Below are 19,895 nucleotides of genomic sequence, written 5' to 3' on the forward strand. Positions count from 1 at the left end.
TACAGAGGCATCTTTAGATCTGAGTGTCATTAAGGATGAGAGGACATTTGACATTTTAGTGCACAATAATGAATTGTTTATGAATATGCATAGTGGCTGCCCTCCACTGGTTCAAACGTGGCTACTGCAATTGAATTGAGATACTGGTGATGTAATCTTTCATCAACAGCAGATACAATTCTAATAGTGATAACACCGACTTCCCATTAAAGCTATGGCAGTACATTACTTGGTGCTGTACATGTAAAGTTTGGAATTGGTCAGAAACTGTTGAAACATGAGGGGAAAATTCAAGAGCAATGATCATATTTCAGCATAATGTTGAGGTCACTATAACAGAGGGCTGTGGTGAAATTTAGGATGTGTTCTTTAATTACTACTCTACGTGGAGACCCTTTTAAAATGTTGTTCATTTGTTTTATAAATGTAAAGAATTACACACTTGGCCAACTTCCTCCGGGCCGGCAGGGGGCGCTGTCTGCCTGCTTTCGTCCTTATTGGTGGAACAGTAGAAAGATCCGGCTTCCGCCACTGGAGACCGCCTCAGAGCTCGGGAGGAAGAGAAGCAAAATTAAACCAAAATGGTGAGTTGTTTTTAATCTATATTCTTGCCAACGCGACAAATTATATTCCGTGTAGGTTTGTTGCGTCGTGCAAATGTGTTTCCTACGGTTTGTGCGTGTGATGCCGCTGGATGTTTGCGGCTGCCGGTCTGTTCCGGGCCGGCGAGCCTCCCTGCTTCAGCGTGGCAAATCATGGCTGATGAAACCTCAGCTGACCTGGACACACACTGCTCTTAAAAACGAGTGTTAAAGTCCCTGACACGACACCCTGAATCTGAATACAGCTGACATGATGGCGCTGTGTGTGTGAAAAGCTGTCTTTGGTTCATAGCTAACACGTTGGCTCTATTTCTTCTCAGGGTTTCGTCAAAGTGGTGAAGAGCAAGGCCTACTTCAAGAGATACCAAGTCAAATTCAGGAGGAGGAGAGGTACATGGGATCATTCACAAGGCATAAGCTTTCATACTGTGCATGCATAATGTAATTAAACCCACATTAATTGTCCTTTGTCATTAATTTTTATCTTACCAGAGGGGAAAACTGACTTCTTTGCCCGCAAACGCTTGGTTGTGCAGGACAAGAACAAGTACAACACGCCCAAGTACAGACTGATCGTCAGGTTCTCCAACAGGGATATCTGCTGCCAGGTAAGTGTCTGAAAGTCTGTCCGCTGCACTGACACATTCAAGTTGACCTAAACCTGCTCTGTCTGTCTGCAGATCGCCTATGCAAAGATCGAAGGGGATCAGATTGTGTGTGCTGCTTACTCTCACGAGCTGCCTAAATACGGCATCGCTGTGGGCCTCACAAACTACGCTGCGGCCTACTGCACTGGGCTGCTGCTGGCTCGCCGGGTACGCACGTACACCCACGAAAATTGCTGAAGACAGCACAGAGATTTGTGCTGAAATGTCTTTAATCACAGAACCTTTAGACTTACATCATGGCTATTCTTTCTTATCAGCTGCTGCACAAGTTTGGCATGGACCAGGTGTATGAAGGCCAGGTGGAGGTGACGGGAGATGAGTTCAACGTAGAGAGCATAGACGGACAGCCGGGCGCCTTCACCTGCTACCTGGATGCAGGTTTGGCCAGAACCACTACAGGGAACAAAGTGTTTGGCGCGCTGAAGGGGGCCGTCGATGGCGGACTGGCCATTCCTCACAGGTCAGTATGACGTCAGAAATGCTTCAGGTTTAGATGATATTGGTATTAATGCTCTAATTGATAAGAGATCTTTCTCCACTTGACATTATACAACAACAAACTCTGGTTCATCTCCGCTTCTTGATGATGATAAAAAGCACGCTGAGCAAAATGTAGTTGGTCCTTCATTTGCATTAGCTGATGTTCACTGTCGTTTTCAAGACGGGGCTGAGAGAAGCAAGATGAACCACGGCTTGTATTTTTCATTGTGTAACACTGAATTTAACACTTGAATTACCATCGGGATAAATAAAGTATGTATCTATGTGTGGATACTCGTAAACCTGAATAACGTTGACCTGGCTGACTCTGTTAACCTGCTTGTTTCTAGTGTGAAGCGCTTCCCCGGTTACGACGCAGAAAGCAAAGAGTTCAACGCAGAGATGCATCGGAAGCACATTATGGGCATGAATGTGGCCGATTACATGTCCTACCTGATGGAGGAGGATGAGGAGGCCTACAAGAAACAGTTCTCGCGCTTCATTAAGAACGGAGTCACACCAGAAACGGTAAGATGACCTCTGCTCATCTATTAAAATAGATCATTCACTGTCTGACGCCTTCACACAATCACAGGAAAGCAAACAAATGTTATCATCCAGTCAGATTTAGATTCGAAGAAATTATTGTCTGGTTTCCTGTTCTTGTCTGTTTCTTGTTTCCTGTGCTGATCCAGTGTGGTGGGTTTTTTATATTAATGTTTATAATGGGAAGAGTGTCAATAGTCATAATTTAAAAATCATAAAAATGTCAGAGGTAAATCATGCTGTAATGATTTCCCTTTTAGCAGTATTTCATCCTAAAGCTTTATTAGCAATTCAAGAGAAAATTGTTACAAATATTCTTGTGCTTGTGTTCCGTTTCATCTTCGTTTTAAAGCTGGCAGCAATACATTATTTGTCCAGCAGGGAGCGCTGAGAGGTTGGTTTGCTTATCAAACAGACTGTTTAGAATTCTTTCACAACTTGATGTCTCTTCAAATGTCTGGCAAGAAACATCATCCTTACTTATGCCCCTTCAGCAGCTTTCTCATTACAGTACACACGCCAACCACCACTAAGACCGCAATGCAGTCTGCAACACAAGTGTCTGAAACTGAAAACTGTTTCTAAAACTCATCAGTTACACTACACCAGACATGTAGCTCACATTGGATCCACTTCAGTGATGTCCCTGGTTCTCTGCTTCTTGATGATGATAAAAACCACGCTGAGCAAAATGTAGTTGGTCCTTCATTTGCACCGGCTGATGTTCACTGTCCTTTTCAAGACGGGGCTGAGAGAAGCAAGATGAACCATTGTGCAATTAGAGATGCTGATTTCTCTATGTGCTTAAACACATGCATGATTCTGTGTTTTCCAGGTAGAAGAAATGTACAAAAAAGCACACGCCTCCATCAGAGCGAACCCCGTACACGAAAAGAAACCCAAAAAAGACGTCAAGAAGAAGAGGTGGGTCCACTTAAAATTTGATACTCAAGAAAACGAAGCACTTATTTAATGTCTTTAATGGCTTTACTGAGCAGGGAAATGTTTCATGCTGTGGTGGTGTGAATGTTAATGGAGCTGCTGTTGTCTCTTTCCGGGCAGGTGGAATCGCGCCAAGTTATCTCTGGCACAGAGGAAGGACCGCGTCGCCCAGAAAAAGGCCAGCTTCTTACGAGCACAAGAACAAGAAGCAGGGGATGGTTAGGGCCTCAACTCGGGGCTCTGCTGGGAAAACACAACACACACCACAGACAAATAAATTTATTTCAAACTCAAGCAGCTTGTAGTCTGTCAGTTATTTAAGTAGTCTTATGTGTGAGAAAACATCTGACAAGTTAACTGAAGTGGTATGCAATTTAATTGTGCAAAATCATGCTGGTTTCTTCAATAAGTAAACATTTTATACATTTTCAGACAGCAGCACTGACCATACACCGGACATGCTTTACAGGTCACTAGTTCTGCACTGAAGTGGTTCAACGAGTCACTCGATCACAGTAAATTCATTTCAGCAACATTTGGAGGGGTTATGGAGAATATTTTTTACAGCATCAAATGTGACAAGGTTTCATATCCCCACAGAAACATTCATGTGATGATTTCAGCATGATCTTTATGGCACTGACAAAATCTAAAAATAAATGTACAGTACATTACCACAAATGTTCAGTGAGAAGTAGAAATATCTGACATTCACAAATTAAATACATTAACATTTGTTTCTTTTTTCGTGTCATTGATGCAGCATTGAGGATGTCACTAGGGTTACAGCATGGCGACGTACACTGATGATACACAGTATGACCCAGGTCGAATACTGACATGTACCTTCATGTTGTCTGCCTTGGTGCTATCTTATAGGAAAAATCATCAGAACAGCTTCAGTCGGTAGCCTGGGTGTCATATTAAAAGTGTTTGTGAGTTTTTCTTTCTCTCTAAACTTTAAAATTGAATTAGGTGATAATATTTTTCTAGTCATGTGATTGTGCTAAAATCATAAACTCTTTACTGCATGTGCAGCCAAACCCTGAAATGAGTCTGCACACGTGTGTTGTCTGTTAAATTCTGAACACTGTTGTATTTGGTGACACGTGCACTGCAGTTTGAGCTGATGCCTTCCTGCTACTGTAAACACGGTATCAAATGAAAATTAAAGGACCACAGTGTATGAATTAGTGACATCCAGTGGTGAGGCTGCAGACTGCAACCCACTGAAGACCCCTTCATTTCTAAGCATTTAGTGGCATTTTACATAGAAAGCCACTGTTCAGTAAGGGGGTAGTGAAAAGATCATTTTGAATACTACATTCCATTTCTGCTAGCAGGTCTCACTAAAACCTGCACACTGGTCCTATAGCCTGATAATGAATTCAAAGGTCCAGACCATGGTACATGGATCACTTGCATTACAAATGCAGCATTTTCTTCTGTTGTCAGTACAGCGTGAGTACAGCAGCAGCAGAGAAACTAACGCACTGGTGGTTTTGGTCCTTCTTCTTGATTTGTTTAAAAACATTAAGTAGTGTCAGCTTTAATCTTTAAAAAGGTCAATTGCGTTCACTGGTTAATGTTATGGTTGTTCACAGCAACCTTAACAAAAACTAGGGATCCTCTCTTGAAGTGGTGTTGTGTGGAGCTCAGTCCTGCATCTGTGATTTGTGTTTTCCTGAATGTCCAAGATTAGTCACAAATCAAGTATCAGCAATATTTTGTGGCAGCAATAGCACTTCAGTGTCTCCTCTCTGAAACTTACAAAGGTGAGTGTGCCTTTCTAACATTCCACTGTGGTGAACAACACAATGTGTTTGTGTGAATTATGGAATGATGTCAACATGCAGTCATTCACTTAATTATCTAACCAGTTCCCAGAATTCTGAACCTGGGATGGAGGAGGTAGGCCCTTCAGTCTGACCATTCTTAAGTGTTAGAAGGTGATAGAAATGTCTTGCTACTCTTAGATCACAGCATCTTAGACTTCTCCTCGTCACGAGTCCTTAGTGTGTGAGATCTGTCTCCACAGCAGAGCCTTCAAGTTGTTGAGGATTAGCGAGTGCTCCATGTTCATTTGTCCAGCACTACCTTTGAGAGCCATACATGCGTACAACTGCCTCTCCAGCTCCTCTCTCATCCCCGATGGCGCCCCACGCAGGAGGTAGTCCTTCAGTGTACCACATGCCTTTGCTAAGTTTGGCTGGACCGGCTCCTCCCGGCATCGTTTTGTTGCCAAGTCACATGACGTTTCGCAGTCCACTCCATAAACACAGTCAGCATCAGTCTCACACTTCCGTGCTCGCATGGTCTGCCTGAACTCTGCCTCAGGAACTACTGCCCGAGTGTTGGTCAAACGGAGCTCATGGCGGTCGGTGTAACCAAAGTGTGCGGCGGCAAGGTCACAGATCAGAAAGCTGCCGTAGGTGCCGTGGAAGATATCCTCCACGAGCTCTAGCAGACCCATAGAAATCTTGGCTTTGCGAGGCCAGGAGGGGGTGAACCACTGGTCCATTGTGCGCTGCAAACCACTAGGCACCCAGGACACAAAAGGCCAGGGTAGAGACAATCCATACAGGGGACCATAGGGAATACGCTCCGTCATGTATAGGTCTCCACAGTACCCAAGGAGTCGGGGAGTATGTCCACGGTCCTGGAGCAGCAGGCCCAGCAGCACCTGAAAGGACAGAGTAAAAATCTGTCTCACACAGAGCTGTAAGGACACGTTTCCATACTGACATCATGAAAAAATGGTGTTTGTGTTTGACAGAAGAGTTCTTTTGGTACCTCATCCATTTGCAGCAGGGCCCACATAGAGCGGGCCTCTGCCAGTGACACTCGTCCGTCTCTGTTGCCATCGGCGACAGAGAGTATCTGGCTGACGAGGCTGGCAAGGTTTGTCTGTTCTCCAAGTTTGGACTGGTGGACAGAAAAACACAGAGAGGGGATTTATCAATGCTTTAGATCGGATTCTAAACTTTTCTGACGCGGCGTTTGTTTACCGGTACCTTGAGGTGATTAAAAACCATTTCTTTAAACTTCTCCACAGAGGTGCCTCTGGTTGGTTTATCAAACACAGGGGCTTCTCTCCGCGGCTCAGGTTCTTCACCCAGCTCGTAGTGCACAACCTCCCCCAGCTTACAGCGGATGATCCCATCGAGGTCTCCCCAGCTTCCTGTGTACACCTGGCAAACAGAGCCAAACAAACACGTAACAACAGAAACACCTTGTTGTTATGTATTTATGTAACACTTTTTTCAGCTTTCTCCCACCTGGTTGTTTGGCAGTGTTGACAAACATCTGCTCATGTAGAGTGTGTCTTTGTCACACAGACTGCTGCAGGCAGAGCCATCAATGATCCCCCTCCTGTATTTATCGCACTGGGAGAAAGAAAGAAAGACGTATTTAAGCCGCTGTGCTGACATCACACTCAAATTGATGTCAAATTTCCACATTTACAATAGCATTCTTGCACTCGTGTCCTCTGCACAGTTCTGTGTACGCTGAGTATTGCACATAGAGCACCCAGCTCCCCACCAGCACAGTCAGCCATGTAAGGAACAGGTACTTCACCCGAACAAAGGAGATCCGAGCCTGTGGAGGGAAGAGCAGAAACACCAAGGAGATCATGAAAATCTGACAGAGCACAGGATGAATATACACAACGTTGTGATAAGAGACCAAAAGCAGAAAGAAGATCAGCCTGATCACATATTAGGCTACCATGGTGACAGCAAGCGGGTGTCCCATAACATGGTACCAGCTGCAGTCAGCCTGTGCAACAAAAGCTTGTTACACTGGAAAATGCGTTGGAGGTGGAGGTTCAGTTGTTACGGGGTGAAATACCTTTTTGGTTATGGCTCGTTAAAAAAAAAAAAAAAAATCAAATTAGTCTGAGTCACAAGATGCGCACATCACATGTCCCATGACAGCCCTCTAAACAGACATCCTGTTGTTTCTGTCACACTGTGCAGCTTAATGCAGGTATAAACTCACTTTCAAGTTGACAAAACACAGACATGTTGTGATATAAATACCTGTATATATGACACCTTATTTACTGAGTGGAGATGCAAAAGAAAATCTGCAAGTGAAGATTTGTTTCTGTTTGATGTTTATTCTACAATGACAAAAAGAATCACATCAAAAATGATCAAAATGCAAAGTAGTGTAACAGAAAACAGAGAAGTAAGAGCCTGTGTGGAGCAGCGGGATACCCGAACAGTTTGTGTTTGATGTGTGTATGCTGACCGACACATCCTGCAGTCTAACGTAATTGGAGCCTTTTTTGATTTAGTGAATGATGTATTAATGAATGAAAAGTTTTTAGCATTACATACAGAAAATGAATAATTAATGCAACCAAGCAAAAAAAAAAAGAAGTTAGATGTTGGAAGGCAAAGTGAAGCGGTGAAAAGAATTTGGGTCAAACTGCCTGCGTGAGCCACAACACTGGTCCTTTAGCAAAACATGCTTCTAACTCTCTCTCGAGGACTGTACCGGCTCTTGGGAGGTAGGGAAAATAAAGTCATTTTGGTTCTCTCTTTGATCACATGGCAGGAACTGCTTATGTAGTGTGTGTGGTTTGGCAGTGTTGGGTGCCTCTCATTCAGCTTTCCAAATCTCAACAAAAATATGCAGCCAGGATGGCAAAGCCGCTTAATCTTTGATGTGCTGTGATTATCGTGGTGTGTAAACAGAACAGAAAACATTAGATCCACATTTACACAGACACGATAAACACAAAACACTAAATTTGGAGATGGGTTAGTGTTGTAGATAAATACCTAATTATTTCCTGCCCCCTGTTATTTTCGCAGATTTTATAAGCAGTAGGTTAAAGCTTCTTCTTTGAAGAGATGAACAAACAGATTATGTAGAGAGTACGTCTCCAGGGAAGGGACAGACAGTAGTAGAAAAGTTTGCATTGTCTATCAACAAGCAACTAACATTCTGTACAGTGGGATGAAACACCGATTGTCATGTGTTGGCTGTCTGGTGGTGTGTGTCACCAATACACACATGATGCTGCCTCCAAGTTAAAGAACGTGAAACCTGAGCAGAGCTTAATCCTTCATTAATCCCTGAGGTGTCATCTTCTTGGAACCCAACATGCACTGTGTCTGTCTCAACAAGAAAACCATTAGATAACAAACATAATTGATCACCATAAAAGAGCAGTGCCTGTACCCGCTGGTTGCTTCTCGCAGTACAATGATTAGTATGAAGCACTATTGTTGAGACATAAGTCTATAGCTTTAGATAACAATCTCTCTGATCTCACTCGGCTGGGTCAGTGCCTCTTTGTCATGTTTTCTTGAGCCATTCCTGAGCAGTTTTTCCAGTGGGGTGGGAGTGGGGGGGCATTGTCATGCTGCTGGGAGGGAGGGAGTCTGGAACAATGTTGATGTGGTATGTGTTATTCACATAAAGGACCAAAGGTTTCACAGCAGAATCATGCTGCACTGTAACAAAAATATGTAATAATAATAATATTTAATGCTTTGGCTGATCTCTGTGAAGCAGAGCTAAGCATGACAGCAGGTATAGAAGCAAACATGATGAAAACAATACTGCTGATAATGGGATCTGGTGATGAGAAGCCACAAAAAAAAGTGTTTGAGGTGAATGAAGTCATAGGGCAAACTGTAGGGTTACCACCTGTCACCATTAGGTTCAGTTACCCAGCATTAACCCTCATTAAGTATTGACCTGCAGTGCAGACACAGGACCTCCAGTTGACATCGTCAGGTACAGTGTAGGACGTCCTCCAGCTTTGATGATGATGAACATTATAAGCTACATTAGATTGGAGCTGGCTGCACACTCTATTGTCAGTAATTCATAACAGGAAAGGGCTGATCAGAGGGTATATTTACAGATTCAACCAATCCTCTCTGAACTGGTGCTTTTTGAACTTTATCAAACAAGCTTTGATATTCAAAAGTCATTTGTCCGACTTCATGTTCTGAGGATTTGTGGCTGCAGGATTTTGTCCACTCTGCATCAAATGTGAAAGCAAAAGCTGTCCTGGTTTTTGTACTTTGTTATAACGTTATCCAGACAGGCCTGTTAACCTGGTATGTGGAACCATCACATGCTAACCAGACCTTGTGCCAACACATTTTCATGTGTCAACAAAAAACAGCAGGTCCCCTTTTTTCAGACTTAGTAATCCAGTTTGCGTAGGAGTGTTGACCTTTTGCTCGAATACAAAGGTACAAACTGGTTTGGTAAAATGCTACAATGAGTGCAATTATGTACTTTACCCTAAACTGCTCCTCTCTCTAAACTCCCCTCAAGACTTTTAAAGAAACCAGAGCAGCACAGAAGTGTGTTTGAATGTGAAAGGATCTTTAACCCTTTCACCCTTCCACATGTTTTTGCTTTCAGAGGACATCAGTCTGTATTATATGTTGTAATGTAATGCAGCAATATATCACCCCTCCCTGCAGGCAGCTGGAAGCCTGTATTCTCCTCATTTTCCATAAGCTCCTTACTGTACTGGGAGAAGTTGCTGGCAGCTGGGAACCAAACCAGAAGATTGAACCCTTATTACCCAGCGAGGGGATTAACTCTTGAGGGAGGAGGAAAAGCTGCGGTTGGTGTCTGTTTAGTCAAAAGCGAGGGGAGATAAAAATTAAAGATGAACATGATCCTAACAAAGACTCCTCTCTTGGTATAGGTGTAGCCACTTTCTCCTCTCCGTGAAAGGCCAGCAGTGCTCTGCACTAACCTGTCACTAAACAAAGCTGTCCACCCACGACAGCAGCCACATTCATCAGGTACTTTGATCAGCCTACGACATCCATCAGATCAGACTAGTATGAGGATAACGTGTTTATGAGCAGCTGTCACTGTGATGTGACACCACGACGACCCCGATACAAACAGATGACTACTTCATTATAAACAGTTAACAGCTGTAATCCGCTTCACGGAGACATGATCGATCCGCGTTATTACCTGAAAGTAGAAAGACTTTTTCACCCAGGCCCGTGGAAACAGACCCTTCGCCATCACAAAAATAGATCATCTCAATACGTGGACCAGGCTGTGCGAGTAAATCATCCAAAAACACACACAGGGGAGAAACGTCTTCCACACCAGACGTCTGGCACGAGAAAAAAAATGGACCACACGTTGTCCGAGTCCACTCTGATTCACGGGTCCAGACTGTCCGCTCGCCTCTCGCCTGTGAATCGCTCTGAGATTGCACTTTGCCTGCGCCTCTGCTCTTTGCAGCAGCTGGCGATATTCAAGCAAAGCGACATACCTCAGGCTGGAAAAAAACGTAGGATCAGGGCGCAGGCGCGACTCGTTGGTCTGCCACTCAAACGATGTTAACTTTGCAGCTTGTCAAACTGAAATATGTGTCATAGCCCCAAGACTGCAGACAGAAAGCTGTGTTAAAACCGGCGACTCATTATACTGTGTGACTGCCAAAGCCTCAAAATACGGCTGGTCAAGCTAGCATGAGTAAGACGAACTTCCGCTACACCTTTCAAAATAAAACTCTGGTCGCCATCCAAATCCAGCTTCCGGTCATAACATTTAAACATATTTTGACATGTTAACACAACATCTGTGTTGTAGCGCCGACGAGTGGCTGTATTTTTTTTTAATATAAAACACTAATTTTGTGACGTTAGTCCCTTACAATAAACACACTTCATATATATTTGTTAATTAATTGGCTCGACAATCCAATTAGTTTTTCATTCACAAAGAAAAGATACAGCGTTCGAACAAAATAAAAACATCTTTGCTTCTTTAAGGGGCGGATATGCTGTGCTTGGTGAATGCCCTGCCTACAATTTCAAATGTTTAAAAAAAACAGGTCAGCGAGCGTCGCAGCTTCACAGCCAGCAGCAGTCGTTTAAGCGCTTCCCATAATGCACTCCCCGACCATCAGCGGGAAACCAAAATGGCGAACGTGCTGGGGGAAAATGAGCCGTTTGTTATTTTCTAAAGAAGGCATAACAAGCAGCGCAAGTTTTCGAGATCTGTTGTTGAAATAAATTTAGCAGCAGAGCGAGCGGGATAACAGCGTCACTGCTATTGCAGTTATTTTGTCGTACGGGTCAGTTGTAGAAGCGGAGGTGACCGAATGAGGTATTGTTGTCATGTTTTCCTCCCGTTGGGGGGTGTGGGTCCGACGGTCAGCGACCTGGCCGAGGTTACTGGCGGCATTGTATGCGGATTATTTGTACTATCCAGCAGGCGTGTGTGTGCAAGCGGCTACATATACTATACTCTAATGTTCCAGGTGCAACATTATCTCAGGCTGTCCCTTTATCATCTGTAGTGGCTCGTATGGACCTCTTAGTATCTGAACAAAGGGAACCCCGGGCTGACGGGCAGCAGCTAAAGGAAAAGAGGAAAAAAAACACCCTCTGCAAGCTTTTATATAAATTACATCAGAAATATACATTATTGAGTGTTACATTTTGATAATTAAAGTGACACGCTGCCAAATGAAAACGATGTTAGAAAGTGATTACATTAACATTTGCCTTTATTTTAATTTTTAATTTGGAATAAGTTATAGAAATGTTTGTTCTTTCACTGGGTGCGTGGCTGTGGTTCATTAACAATTAGCAGTAATTATGAGCATAATCACCTGTTGTTTGTAGCCAGTGGAGGGGAAATGGCATGTTTCACTCATTATTGTGTGGCCATACAATGTATCCTTGTCCCTTTCTGACACACACACACACACACACACACACACACACACACACACACACAGGACAGTGTTTCAGTGCAGATACACACATGTAGCTCCCATCTTTAGCTTCTAAAATCTTTGTGGTGTAACTATACTGTTGCATCTGCATTTACATAACCATTAGTTGCAGACACACACACTGACAAAAATGCAACGACCTTTACTATAAGATAATTATGCAGTGCAGTTTATCTCATATTTATGTGTTTTCCTCTTCACTCCCCCCCTCTCTGGTTTTCAGAGACTCAGGAGTTGTGGATCACCTGTCTGTCCATCACAGAGCTCACCCCCAGCAGCAGCAGCAGGCTGCGTCCTTGTCTCCCACTGGTCTTTCTGCTCGGGACCAGTATGGAGAAGACAATATGTCTGACAGGTTTACAGAGGGTCAGGACGTCTTGGCCAGGTGGTCAGATGGCTTGTTCTACTTGGGGACAATCACAAAGGTTAGTGTAAGGGACGCAATCCCTTTTGGTACTCTTAAGTAGTTTTCATCAGAGCTGCAGCAGATGTTAATATTTAAACTAATGGAATGTAGAATCCTTGATGTAATGTTGGCATGTGGAAAGAGCCTGGATGTGACATGAAACATTTGTTTTTCGATTACTTTAGTTTGGACTGTAACATACCTTTGAAAGTGTGAAAGGCTGACCAGTGTATTTAGTGATATGTTTAGACATAAATGTCTTGATGTTATTTTTTCAGATAGATCGTGAGAAGCAGCGATGCTTTGTGGTTTTTGAGGACCGGTCGAAGTCATGGGTTCTTTGGAAGGATATCCAGACAGGTAAAATTTTTTAATTTTTTTTTTTTTAATTAATTTAAAATTTGCATGCTTTGAATAATTTAAGAACTAAATTATCTTGTTAGTTTGAAAATGGTCTAAAGGGTTTTATAAATTAAAGAAAAATTAAACATCAGTATAAAAATCATTGTCTACAATGTAAAAGTGACTTTTCATGACTTTGTGTTGTGCCGTCCAAACCGGTTTGCTTCTCCTGCCAGACTTATCTCCCGCTCTTGTCAGTTAACTGTCTGCAGTGCACTCCCAGTGTACATGTCACGATGAGATGGTGGGGGTGGGTTAAGCTTAGTTGGTCCACGTGTTGGTCGACCTGAATTTCTTTAGCATGATGTTTTTTTGATTGGAAAAATATATTTTAGATTGATCAAGTAGTATGTGGAATGTGCAGTTGGTGCATACTGTATATGAAAAGCCATTTGAGCGATAGAAAATTAAGGCTTTTTTATACTGTCTTGTGTTTGTTTTTTCAGGTGATGAAGATGATGATGACGATGATGAGGATGATATTGTGTGCTCAATATGCCAGGATGAAACTTCAGAGGAACCCAATGAAATTGTCATTTGTGACAAGTGTGGACAAGGTACTGCTCGTTATCTCTGATGGCTTGACATGAACAAAACCGTTACAGGTCTGTACCAGCTCTGATAGCATGGCTGTGTTTTGAGTTAAGGCTGTTCCATACTCCGCGAGACAAAGAGCGGAGAACGCACTCCACGGGTGGTAAGAGATACAAAAAAAAGGTCTTTTCCGCACTGAGGTACCATACTCCGCGAGACGCGTGTGTGCAGAACTCCTCATACGGCCCGCCCACTAAACTATAAGGAAAGACTTTACTGAGTTTTTTAACACACCACAAGGACTTGTGCCATGGCAAGAGGGCATTATACAGAGAGGGTGCCTGCAACAGCGTGAGATGACTGGCGATGAGTTGTGAAAATGCGACATTAAAAGTAACAATAGCAAAGATTCAGTGTTTGTGCCTACCTATATACCTGGAGAGGCTCTTGCGCTTCTCCACTTTCATCACGCCCACAATAAATTCCGACCAATCACAGCATGGTTGCCGCACAGCCTTGAAAGACAAAGTTCGGCCCGGACCCTGTGCACAAAAGTGCGGATCAGCGGGCGGTCAGAGACAAAAAATGACATCATTTTGTGGGCGTAACGTCTGCAGGGGGGAAAAATGTCTTTGTCTCGCGGAGTATGGATCCAGCTTTACAGTCTCCCAGGTATTGGTTGGTCAGTATGCGTTTGTCTGATATAATTAGTTACTTTTAAGGTGTGACTTTATTTTCCTTGCAAGCATTTGGCCAAAGAAAAGGTCCAGTTTGACTAAGCCTTGCTTTGCTGGACCAAACCCTTGGCAGGAATCGTGACAGGCATTTATATGTAGCTATGTTTGGACAGATTATGTCAGCAGCATAGCATCACATCTGTGTAGAATTTTGTAGTTGTGTAGATGAATTGAGTTTTGACCAACAGTTCCTTTGAAGACTACAGTGTGTTGACCTGCCAGCTATTGTGATCCCACCATAAAATTGTCTCTAGTTTATGTATAACCTGTATTTAAACAAATAAATAAGGCTGTTTTAATAATAAGGCATTCTTTGTGGGCAGGGTGTTTTGGTGGCAGCTATGTGTAAATGTCTTATTTTGTGTCTTTTAGGCTACCATCAAGTGTGTCACACTCCCATCATTGATGCTGCTGTCATTGACTCTGATGACAAGTGGCTTTGCTCAGAATGTGAGCTCACCTCTATGTCCAAGGTACAGCTTCTGCTTTGAATAAGAAATTTTACTTAGCTGTACAAGTTGTTTGTTCAGATGACCATGTGCTCACATGACAAATAGCTTATTATTTGCTCTGGTTGAACTGTAAAGCAAATAGACATATAAAAGATAAATAGACTGTACAGGTCATTATGGAGTGTATGTACATAGTCTTGTTTGCAATTATAAGCCATTAGTCTGTGGTTTACAGAGTCAGAGTGCACAAAGGAGGGGAACATCTGCTAAAGGATTTCTAAAGGAAGAGCAACATGACATGGAGGTGCACCTGTCCCTCCCATATCCCCTAGATCAACTGGTGTGGGACCAGAGTCATAAGACTAACATCCAGCACTGCTATTGCTACTGTGGTGGCCCAGGAGAGTGAGTAGCACATTTGTATACTTTAAAACCACCTTAGTGTTTAGATGACCAATTTTCTGCAGAGTCCTAAAACCTATAACTGACCAAGTTAATCTTTGTGTGTTGCTTGTAGCTGGTACCTGAAGATGCTGCAGTGTAACAGGTGCCAGCAATGGTTCCATGAAGCCTGCCTCCATTGCTTACAGATGCCCATGCTCTATGGAGATAGGTATTATTCTTAATTAAAAAAATGGCTAAGTCTGTGGTTATTACACAAACAGTGGTCCCTGCAGACCACACTTTGAGACACCTTTGCCTCTAGTTAATTTAGAACTGCTACGACAAACTAAATGCAGTTTTAAATAAACATTATAAAAACATAATGTTTTTTTTCTCTTTTTTGACTTTAGGTTTTATGTGTTTATTTGTTCTGTTTGCAACGGTGGACCAGAGTACCTCAGTCGGCTGCCTCTCACCTGGTAAGAAAATGTTAAGATGTGTTATGTTGATGTGTCTGACACTTGGAGCCATCCATTACAACAGTACATCAAACATTATGTCCCTTCTCTCCTGTTGTCTGATTGTCACATGTAAGAATTGCACATTTAAAGAATAAGGAAACGTGAGACAGCCAAACCTTTTTAAAAATGTTTCAGGAAGGATATCACACACCTGAGCCTTTACAATCTGAGTGTGATTCACAAGAAGAAGTATTTTGATTCTGAAATGGACCTGATGGCTTACATCAACAACAACTGGGAGCTGCTGCAGCTTGGGGAGGCAAGGACACATAATACAGTACACCAGTGGCCAGTTAAAGAATGAATCATAGAATGTTTTATTTTTTAGAACGTTTTAATTTAGTTTGGTATCATAGAGTGTAGTTAATGAATTTGGCACACAAGGTCAGGAAGTTGAAACCTGTCACACGTGAGCAGTTTCTATACAATAAAGTGGCAATTTGCACCAGTACAAGTTTATTGAAGGCCAGAAAACCAGATTTTAACCTTTGGATCCAAACTGGATCTTGAAATTATATAGTGTGAATTTTCCAATACTACATTTTTTTTTGCACCTTTGTCTCTATAGATTGCCAACACTCCGAGATCAGAGCGATATGAACGTGTTTTGGAGGCACTAAACAACAATAGCTGCATGTAAGTTACATTTCTAACTTCTTTTGTTGACCACGGTCTTGCCCTTCTGTCTCATTCTGTGATTGACTCTTGATGTTTCATTTCTTTGATGTTTTCCAGGTTCATGTCAGGAAAGGAGGTCAAGAAAAAGAAGCACTTGTTTGGTTTAAGGATCCGTTTCCCACCCGCTCCCCCAAATTGTGATGAGCCAGTAGGCAGAGTGATGGAGAAGGCTTCACATGAAATCACCATCAAGGGATGCAAATCTTCAAAGGCCCTTCCCCTGAGGTAAGATGTGAAACTTGTTAAAGTTTTACATTTAAACACATCAAAATTTACAGCTCAACATGAATGAACCTCAATGTGATTATGTGTTCTATGCAAATCGCTTAATTACTAAATAATATACTAAAAGAAAATATACTAAAAAGCACTGAAGAAAAACTGTTGATTCTGTCCCACTCTTGTTTATTTCATAATATGTGACTGCTCAACTGTTACACTCTTATTTAATGCACAGCTGCCAATGCTTGTGAAACTGTTATTGTTGTTGCTGTAGAAGTTCCAGTACTTTAAGTAATGGCACAGAAAGGAAGAAGAAAAAGAGGAAGAAAGGAGCACGCTATCTGGAGACTCTGGCTAAACCACAACGCTCCAGTAAGCTCTTGTCCCAGGTGTGTGTTTGTGCATGCATGTATGTTTTTGTTATATTGTGTAGTGGTTCTGAGCTGGGAGGTGCTCTGTTTTGAAGGGGGTGGGTGTTTTGTATAGGTGTCAGCTCGTGCAGCCACTGTTTTTTAAGGGTTCATTCAGAAGAAATCATGCTGAGTATTCTGACTTTACTTCGACAGGAACAAAGAAAGCCTCTTCCACTAGAGTCCCATGCTTTGGATCACTTCACCTCTAACAAGTAAGCGAGAAATTGTAAAATGTATGCTTAGGGATACAACTTTAAATATATTAAATTGCATTTGTTATTGTTTGTTTTACTTGTTCAGTCAAAATGCATCTGACAGTAATAAAAGTGTTTTTCCTGTGCATAATTATTTTATCTTGACCACAGCACCAGGAGTGACAGGTCTCTGCTGTCTTCACGAACTTCAGATGCGGAATCCATTGGAGCCCTGAGCACCTCAGAAACTACCTCAACTAGCATTTCAAGACAGTCCAGGTATCCCTGCTGTAAAGTGCATTTTCATACTGGACACATTATTCCGTGACCTCATACGGACCCATTTAGCCCAAAGAAGCACACTGTTTCTTATTTTTCTTGTTATTTTTTTAATTCTCATAATCCACTGTGTGGCAGCTCTGAGTATTAATAACAGTTGTTTTTTACTTCCTCTTTTCCTCTCAAACACCCCCAGCCTTTGTAGTTCCAGCAAGACGCGTACAACAGCCTGCATCATGCCCGTTTCCTCTGCTCCTTTGAAAAGGAAACGTGGGCGGCCACGACGGGCCCTGCAGCCTCCCAACCCGGAGATCCCCCCTCCCAGCCACGCAGACACAAACTTCTCACCCACAGAGATGTTGAGCAGCCTACCAGGGCTTCACTCCACAGACATAGTTCATGGTATGGATCCCAACAGCCAGCTCTCACACCTTAAGAGCTCTATCAGCAATTACTTTGGAGCAGCAGGGCGCCTGGCTTGTGGAGAAAAGTATAAAGTCCTGGCTCGACGGGTCACCCTTGATGGCAAGGTGCAGTACTTGGTGGAGTGGGAAGGAGTCACCGCTTCTTAGACTTATCACTGACATGGTCACTGCTAAACAGCACCTACATGAGGTCCATGTTTGTGTGGGGACATGTATTCGGAGCATTAATCGATGTACACCTTTGTTTAGTTTAGACCAGTAGAAAGCCTACTGGTACAGCACAGTCCCGGTTCATTTATGTATTATCTTGACATCTTTTAAGGTTAATGCAGTGTTATTCTGCCTCACCACATTTGTGTTATTCTGGCTTTAACTTCATGGTCTGCTTTGAATGTTTACAGAAACCTCTATGTGTTCATGGGGAATTATTGATCTGTGCACTGTACCTGTAGGCTTTCAGTGATCGGTTATTGTACTTTTTGTTTTTTTAACCCAGTGATATGCTTTTCATTTCCAGACTAGCTAAATACGAACCTGCAGTGATGGAATGTAGATGGTCAGGTATCAAATCTTGGAGAGGGAGGATGTATGTTCCAACATTAATTGTTGCAGCCGTTCAGCAATAGATTAACGCTTGGTTTAACAGCAGCGTGGTGTTTTGTGTCCCCTCTCAGTCTAGTCACAGCTATGAGTACCTCTTGTTGCCTTTTGCAGGCCTTCAGCTCTGTTATGGAAAGTGTGCTCATTTGTGAGCAGTTAAAGAGAAACGTAAGAAAAGATATGCTGCTGCAAATGTTTATTTTATATAGAACTATACTACATTTATAATTATTTTCTTTTTTTTCCCCCCCTTATTCATTTTAATGCCTTTTCTGTTCAGTAGGACAGATTTGTTATTCAGTTTCTGGATTTACTTGCACATATCAAGTTATATCTGTTAGGCTATCATCTCATTGTGAACAAATTTGAGTTTTTGGCTTTTACAAGGCAGCATTTCTCATCCATAACGACGTTTTTTAAATATATATATTTTTTTATCTTAAGCCCTTACCTAACCAACAATTTTCTTAGTAATTTCTGTCCTTTCTGGAGAAAAGAGTTTGCAAAAAGCATTTTGAATTTAAAATAAAATGACTGTTAACTTTGAAATCTAGAAAGGACCTAATTCATTTCTTTTGTTAAATAGTATTATAGTTCTGCATAAGATATGTGTTTATACTGGAGTTCCACACCAAGAGTTCAGAACTGGTTTTTTTTGCTGCCTATGCAAGTTAGTCCTGGATAATGCTCTTGTTCAGTTATGTGATTATGGCTTGTCAAAGGGGAGCTTCAGCATCGTTATCATAATCATTTGACTCAGGCGCTCAATTTTCTGTGTTAAAATATTGACAAAAATGCATTTGGATTCTTTGCTTTTATGTCAAGTTCAGCTTGGAGTTGACACACTCAGGATGTGCCCCGAAGCTTCACTGTAGTGCACTGGCCATGATGGGAGGTTTTGATTTATGTTGTTGATCAGTGTTTTTATATCAGAGCCTCCATCATTAGAAAAATAATATGTAGTCCATTTTACTGCTACACTTTCTTTTTTAAACAGTCAGAAAGGACTCGCTAAGGAAACTAAAAGGCTGTGTGTCAACAATTAGTCAGTATGTTTCTGTTAAAACAACCCTTCACTAATGTGTCCTCACTGCATTTGAAGCTTCTCTCTTTTCACGTCAGTGTCTCAGCCCACACGTTGCTACCACTGGCTTCCAGCAGGCTTCTGCAGCCAAAGAACATACATGTAATGTCTGCTTTGTCTTTTGAGATTCTTGTTATTACATTTTTATACATCATTATATAGGTTGACGTGTTATTTGTGAACCTGTTTTGTTAAGGATGAATAAAAGCTAATATTTTCATCTGTTGCATGTTTGTCTTCTAAACAGACAGCTGATATGAGGCAGATACATTCATAACCACAAGGCACTCATTTTATTATTCCTCTGAACATGTTTTCAGCACTTCTTGGTGCTGACAGGATAGATGGAGACATAAATAGGAATACCGGCATTAGATGCTGGGTGTCAGCATCAGATGTGCAAATGTACAGATGTATTTGAAATGTGTGAATTTGAACATGTGATAAAAATCTGTAATAAATCTTAACCATCTAGAACCTATTTCAAATAATTTAGTTTTTTAAGTGATTGTAGTACAGAATACAACTGACATTTTGTACTTGAGCTCCCTGTCTTCTCTTTGACGGGAAT

The 19,895-nt window shown here is 42.1% G+C and overlaps 3 protein-coding genes across 4 annotated transcripts; 2 read left to right on the forward strand and 1 right to left on the reverse strand.

The window, feature by feature from the left end:
- The first annotated feature begins 469 nt into the window (after positions 1–469).
- rpl5a (ribosomal protein L5a) lies at positions 470–3,532 on the forward strand. The gene is made up of 8 exons (XM_028428634.1): positions 470–584; positions 923–992; positions 1,095–1,210; positions 1,283–1,417; positions 1,528–1,730; positions 2,101–2,278; positions 3,132–3,220; positions 3,359–3,532. The coding sequence occupies exons 1-8, from the start codon at positions 582–584 to the stop codon at positions 3,459–3,461; spliced, it is 897 nt and encodes a 298-aa protein (XP_028284435.1). The 5' UTR covers positions 470–581; the 3' UTR covers positions 3,462–3,532.
- Positions 3,533–3,596: 64 nt separating this feature from the next.
- Positions 3,597–10,694, reverse strand: dipk1aa (divergent protein kinase domain 1Aa). Its single transcript, XM_028428599.1, has 6 exons — positions 10,211–10,694; positions 6,704–6,838; positions 6,517–6,624; positions 6,253–6,429; positions 6,032–6,163; positions 3,597–5,921 (listed from the first exon to the last, which is right to left on the reverse strand). The coding sequence occupies exons 1-6, from the start codon at positions 10,262–10,264 to the stop codon at positions 5,241–5,243; spliced, it is 1,287 nt and encodes a 428-aa protein (XP_028284400.1). The 5' UTR covers positions 10,265–10,694; the 3' UTR covers positions 3,597–5,240.
- A 427-nt stretch (positions 10,695–11,121) lies between these two features.
- On the forward strand, positions 11,122–19,544 carry mtf2 (metal response element binding transcription factor 2). 2 transcript variants are annotated; one of them, XR_003672083.1, is made up of 15 exons: positions 11,122–11,359; positions 12,217–12,418; positions 12,678–12,759; positions 13,248–13,358; positions 14,445–14,545; positions 14,760–14,929; positions 15,042–15,137; positions 15,319–15,387; positions 15,565–15,688; positions 15,998–16,065; positions 16,165–16,332; positions 16,604–16,701; positions 16,896–16,954; positions 17,108–17,215; positions 17,412–17,445. XR_003672083.1 is itself a non-coding variant. In XM_028428561.1 (15 exons), exons 1-15 carry the CDS (start codon positions 11,355–11,357, stop codon positions 17,785–17,787), a joined length of 1,854 nt encoding a protein of 617 aa, XP_028284362.1. In that variant the 5' UTR covers positions 11,122–11,354; the 3' UTR covers positions 17,788–19,544. The 2 variants fall into 2 exon arrangements, 1 of the variants encoding a protein (XP_028284362.1); XM_028428561.1 differs by having other exon boundaries at positions 16,604–16,718; positions 17,412–19,544.
- Positions 19,545–19,895: the final 351 nt, after the last annotated feature.

The sequence above is a fragment of the Parambassis ranga genome, chromosome 17, assembly GCF_900634625.1.
Source record: "Parambassis ranga chromosome 17, fParRan2.1, whole genome shotgun sequence".
NCBI lineage: Eukaryota > Metazoa > Chordata > Actinopteri > Ambassidae > Parambassis > Parambassis ranga.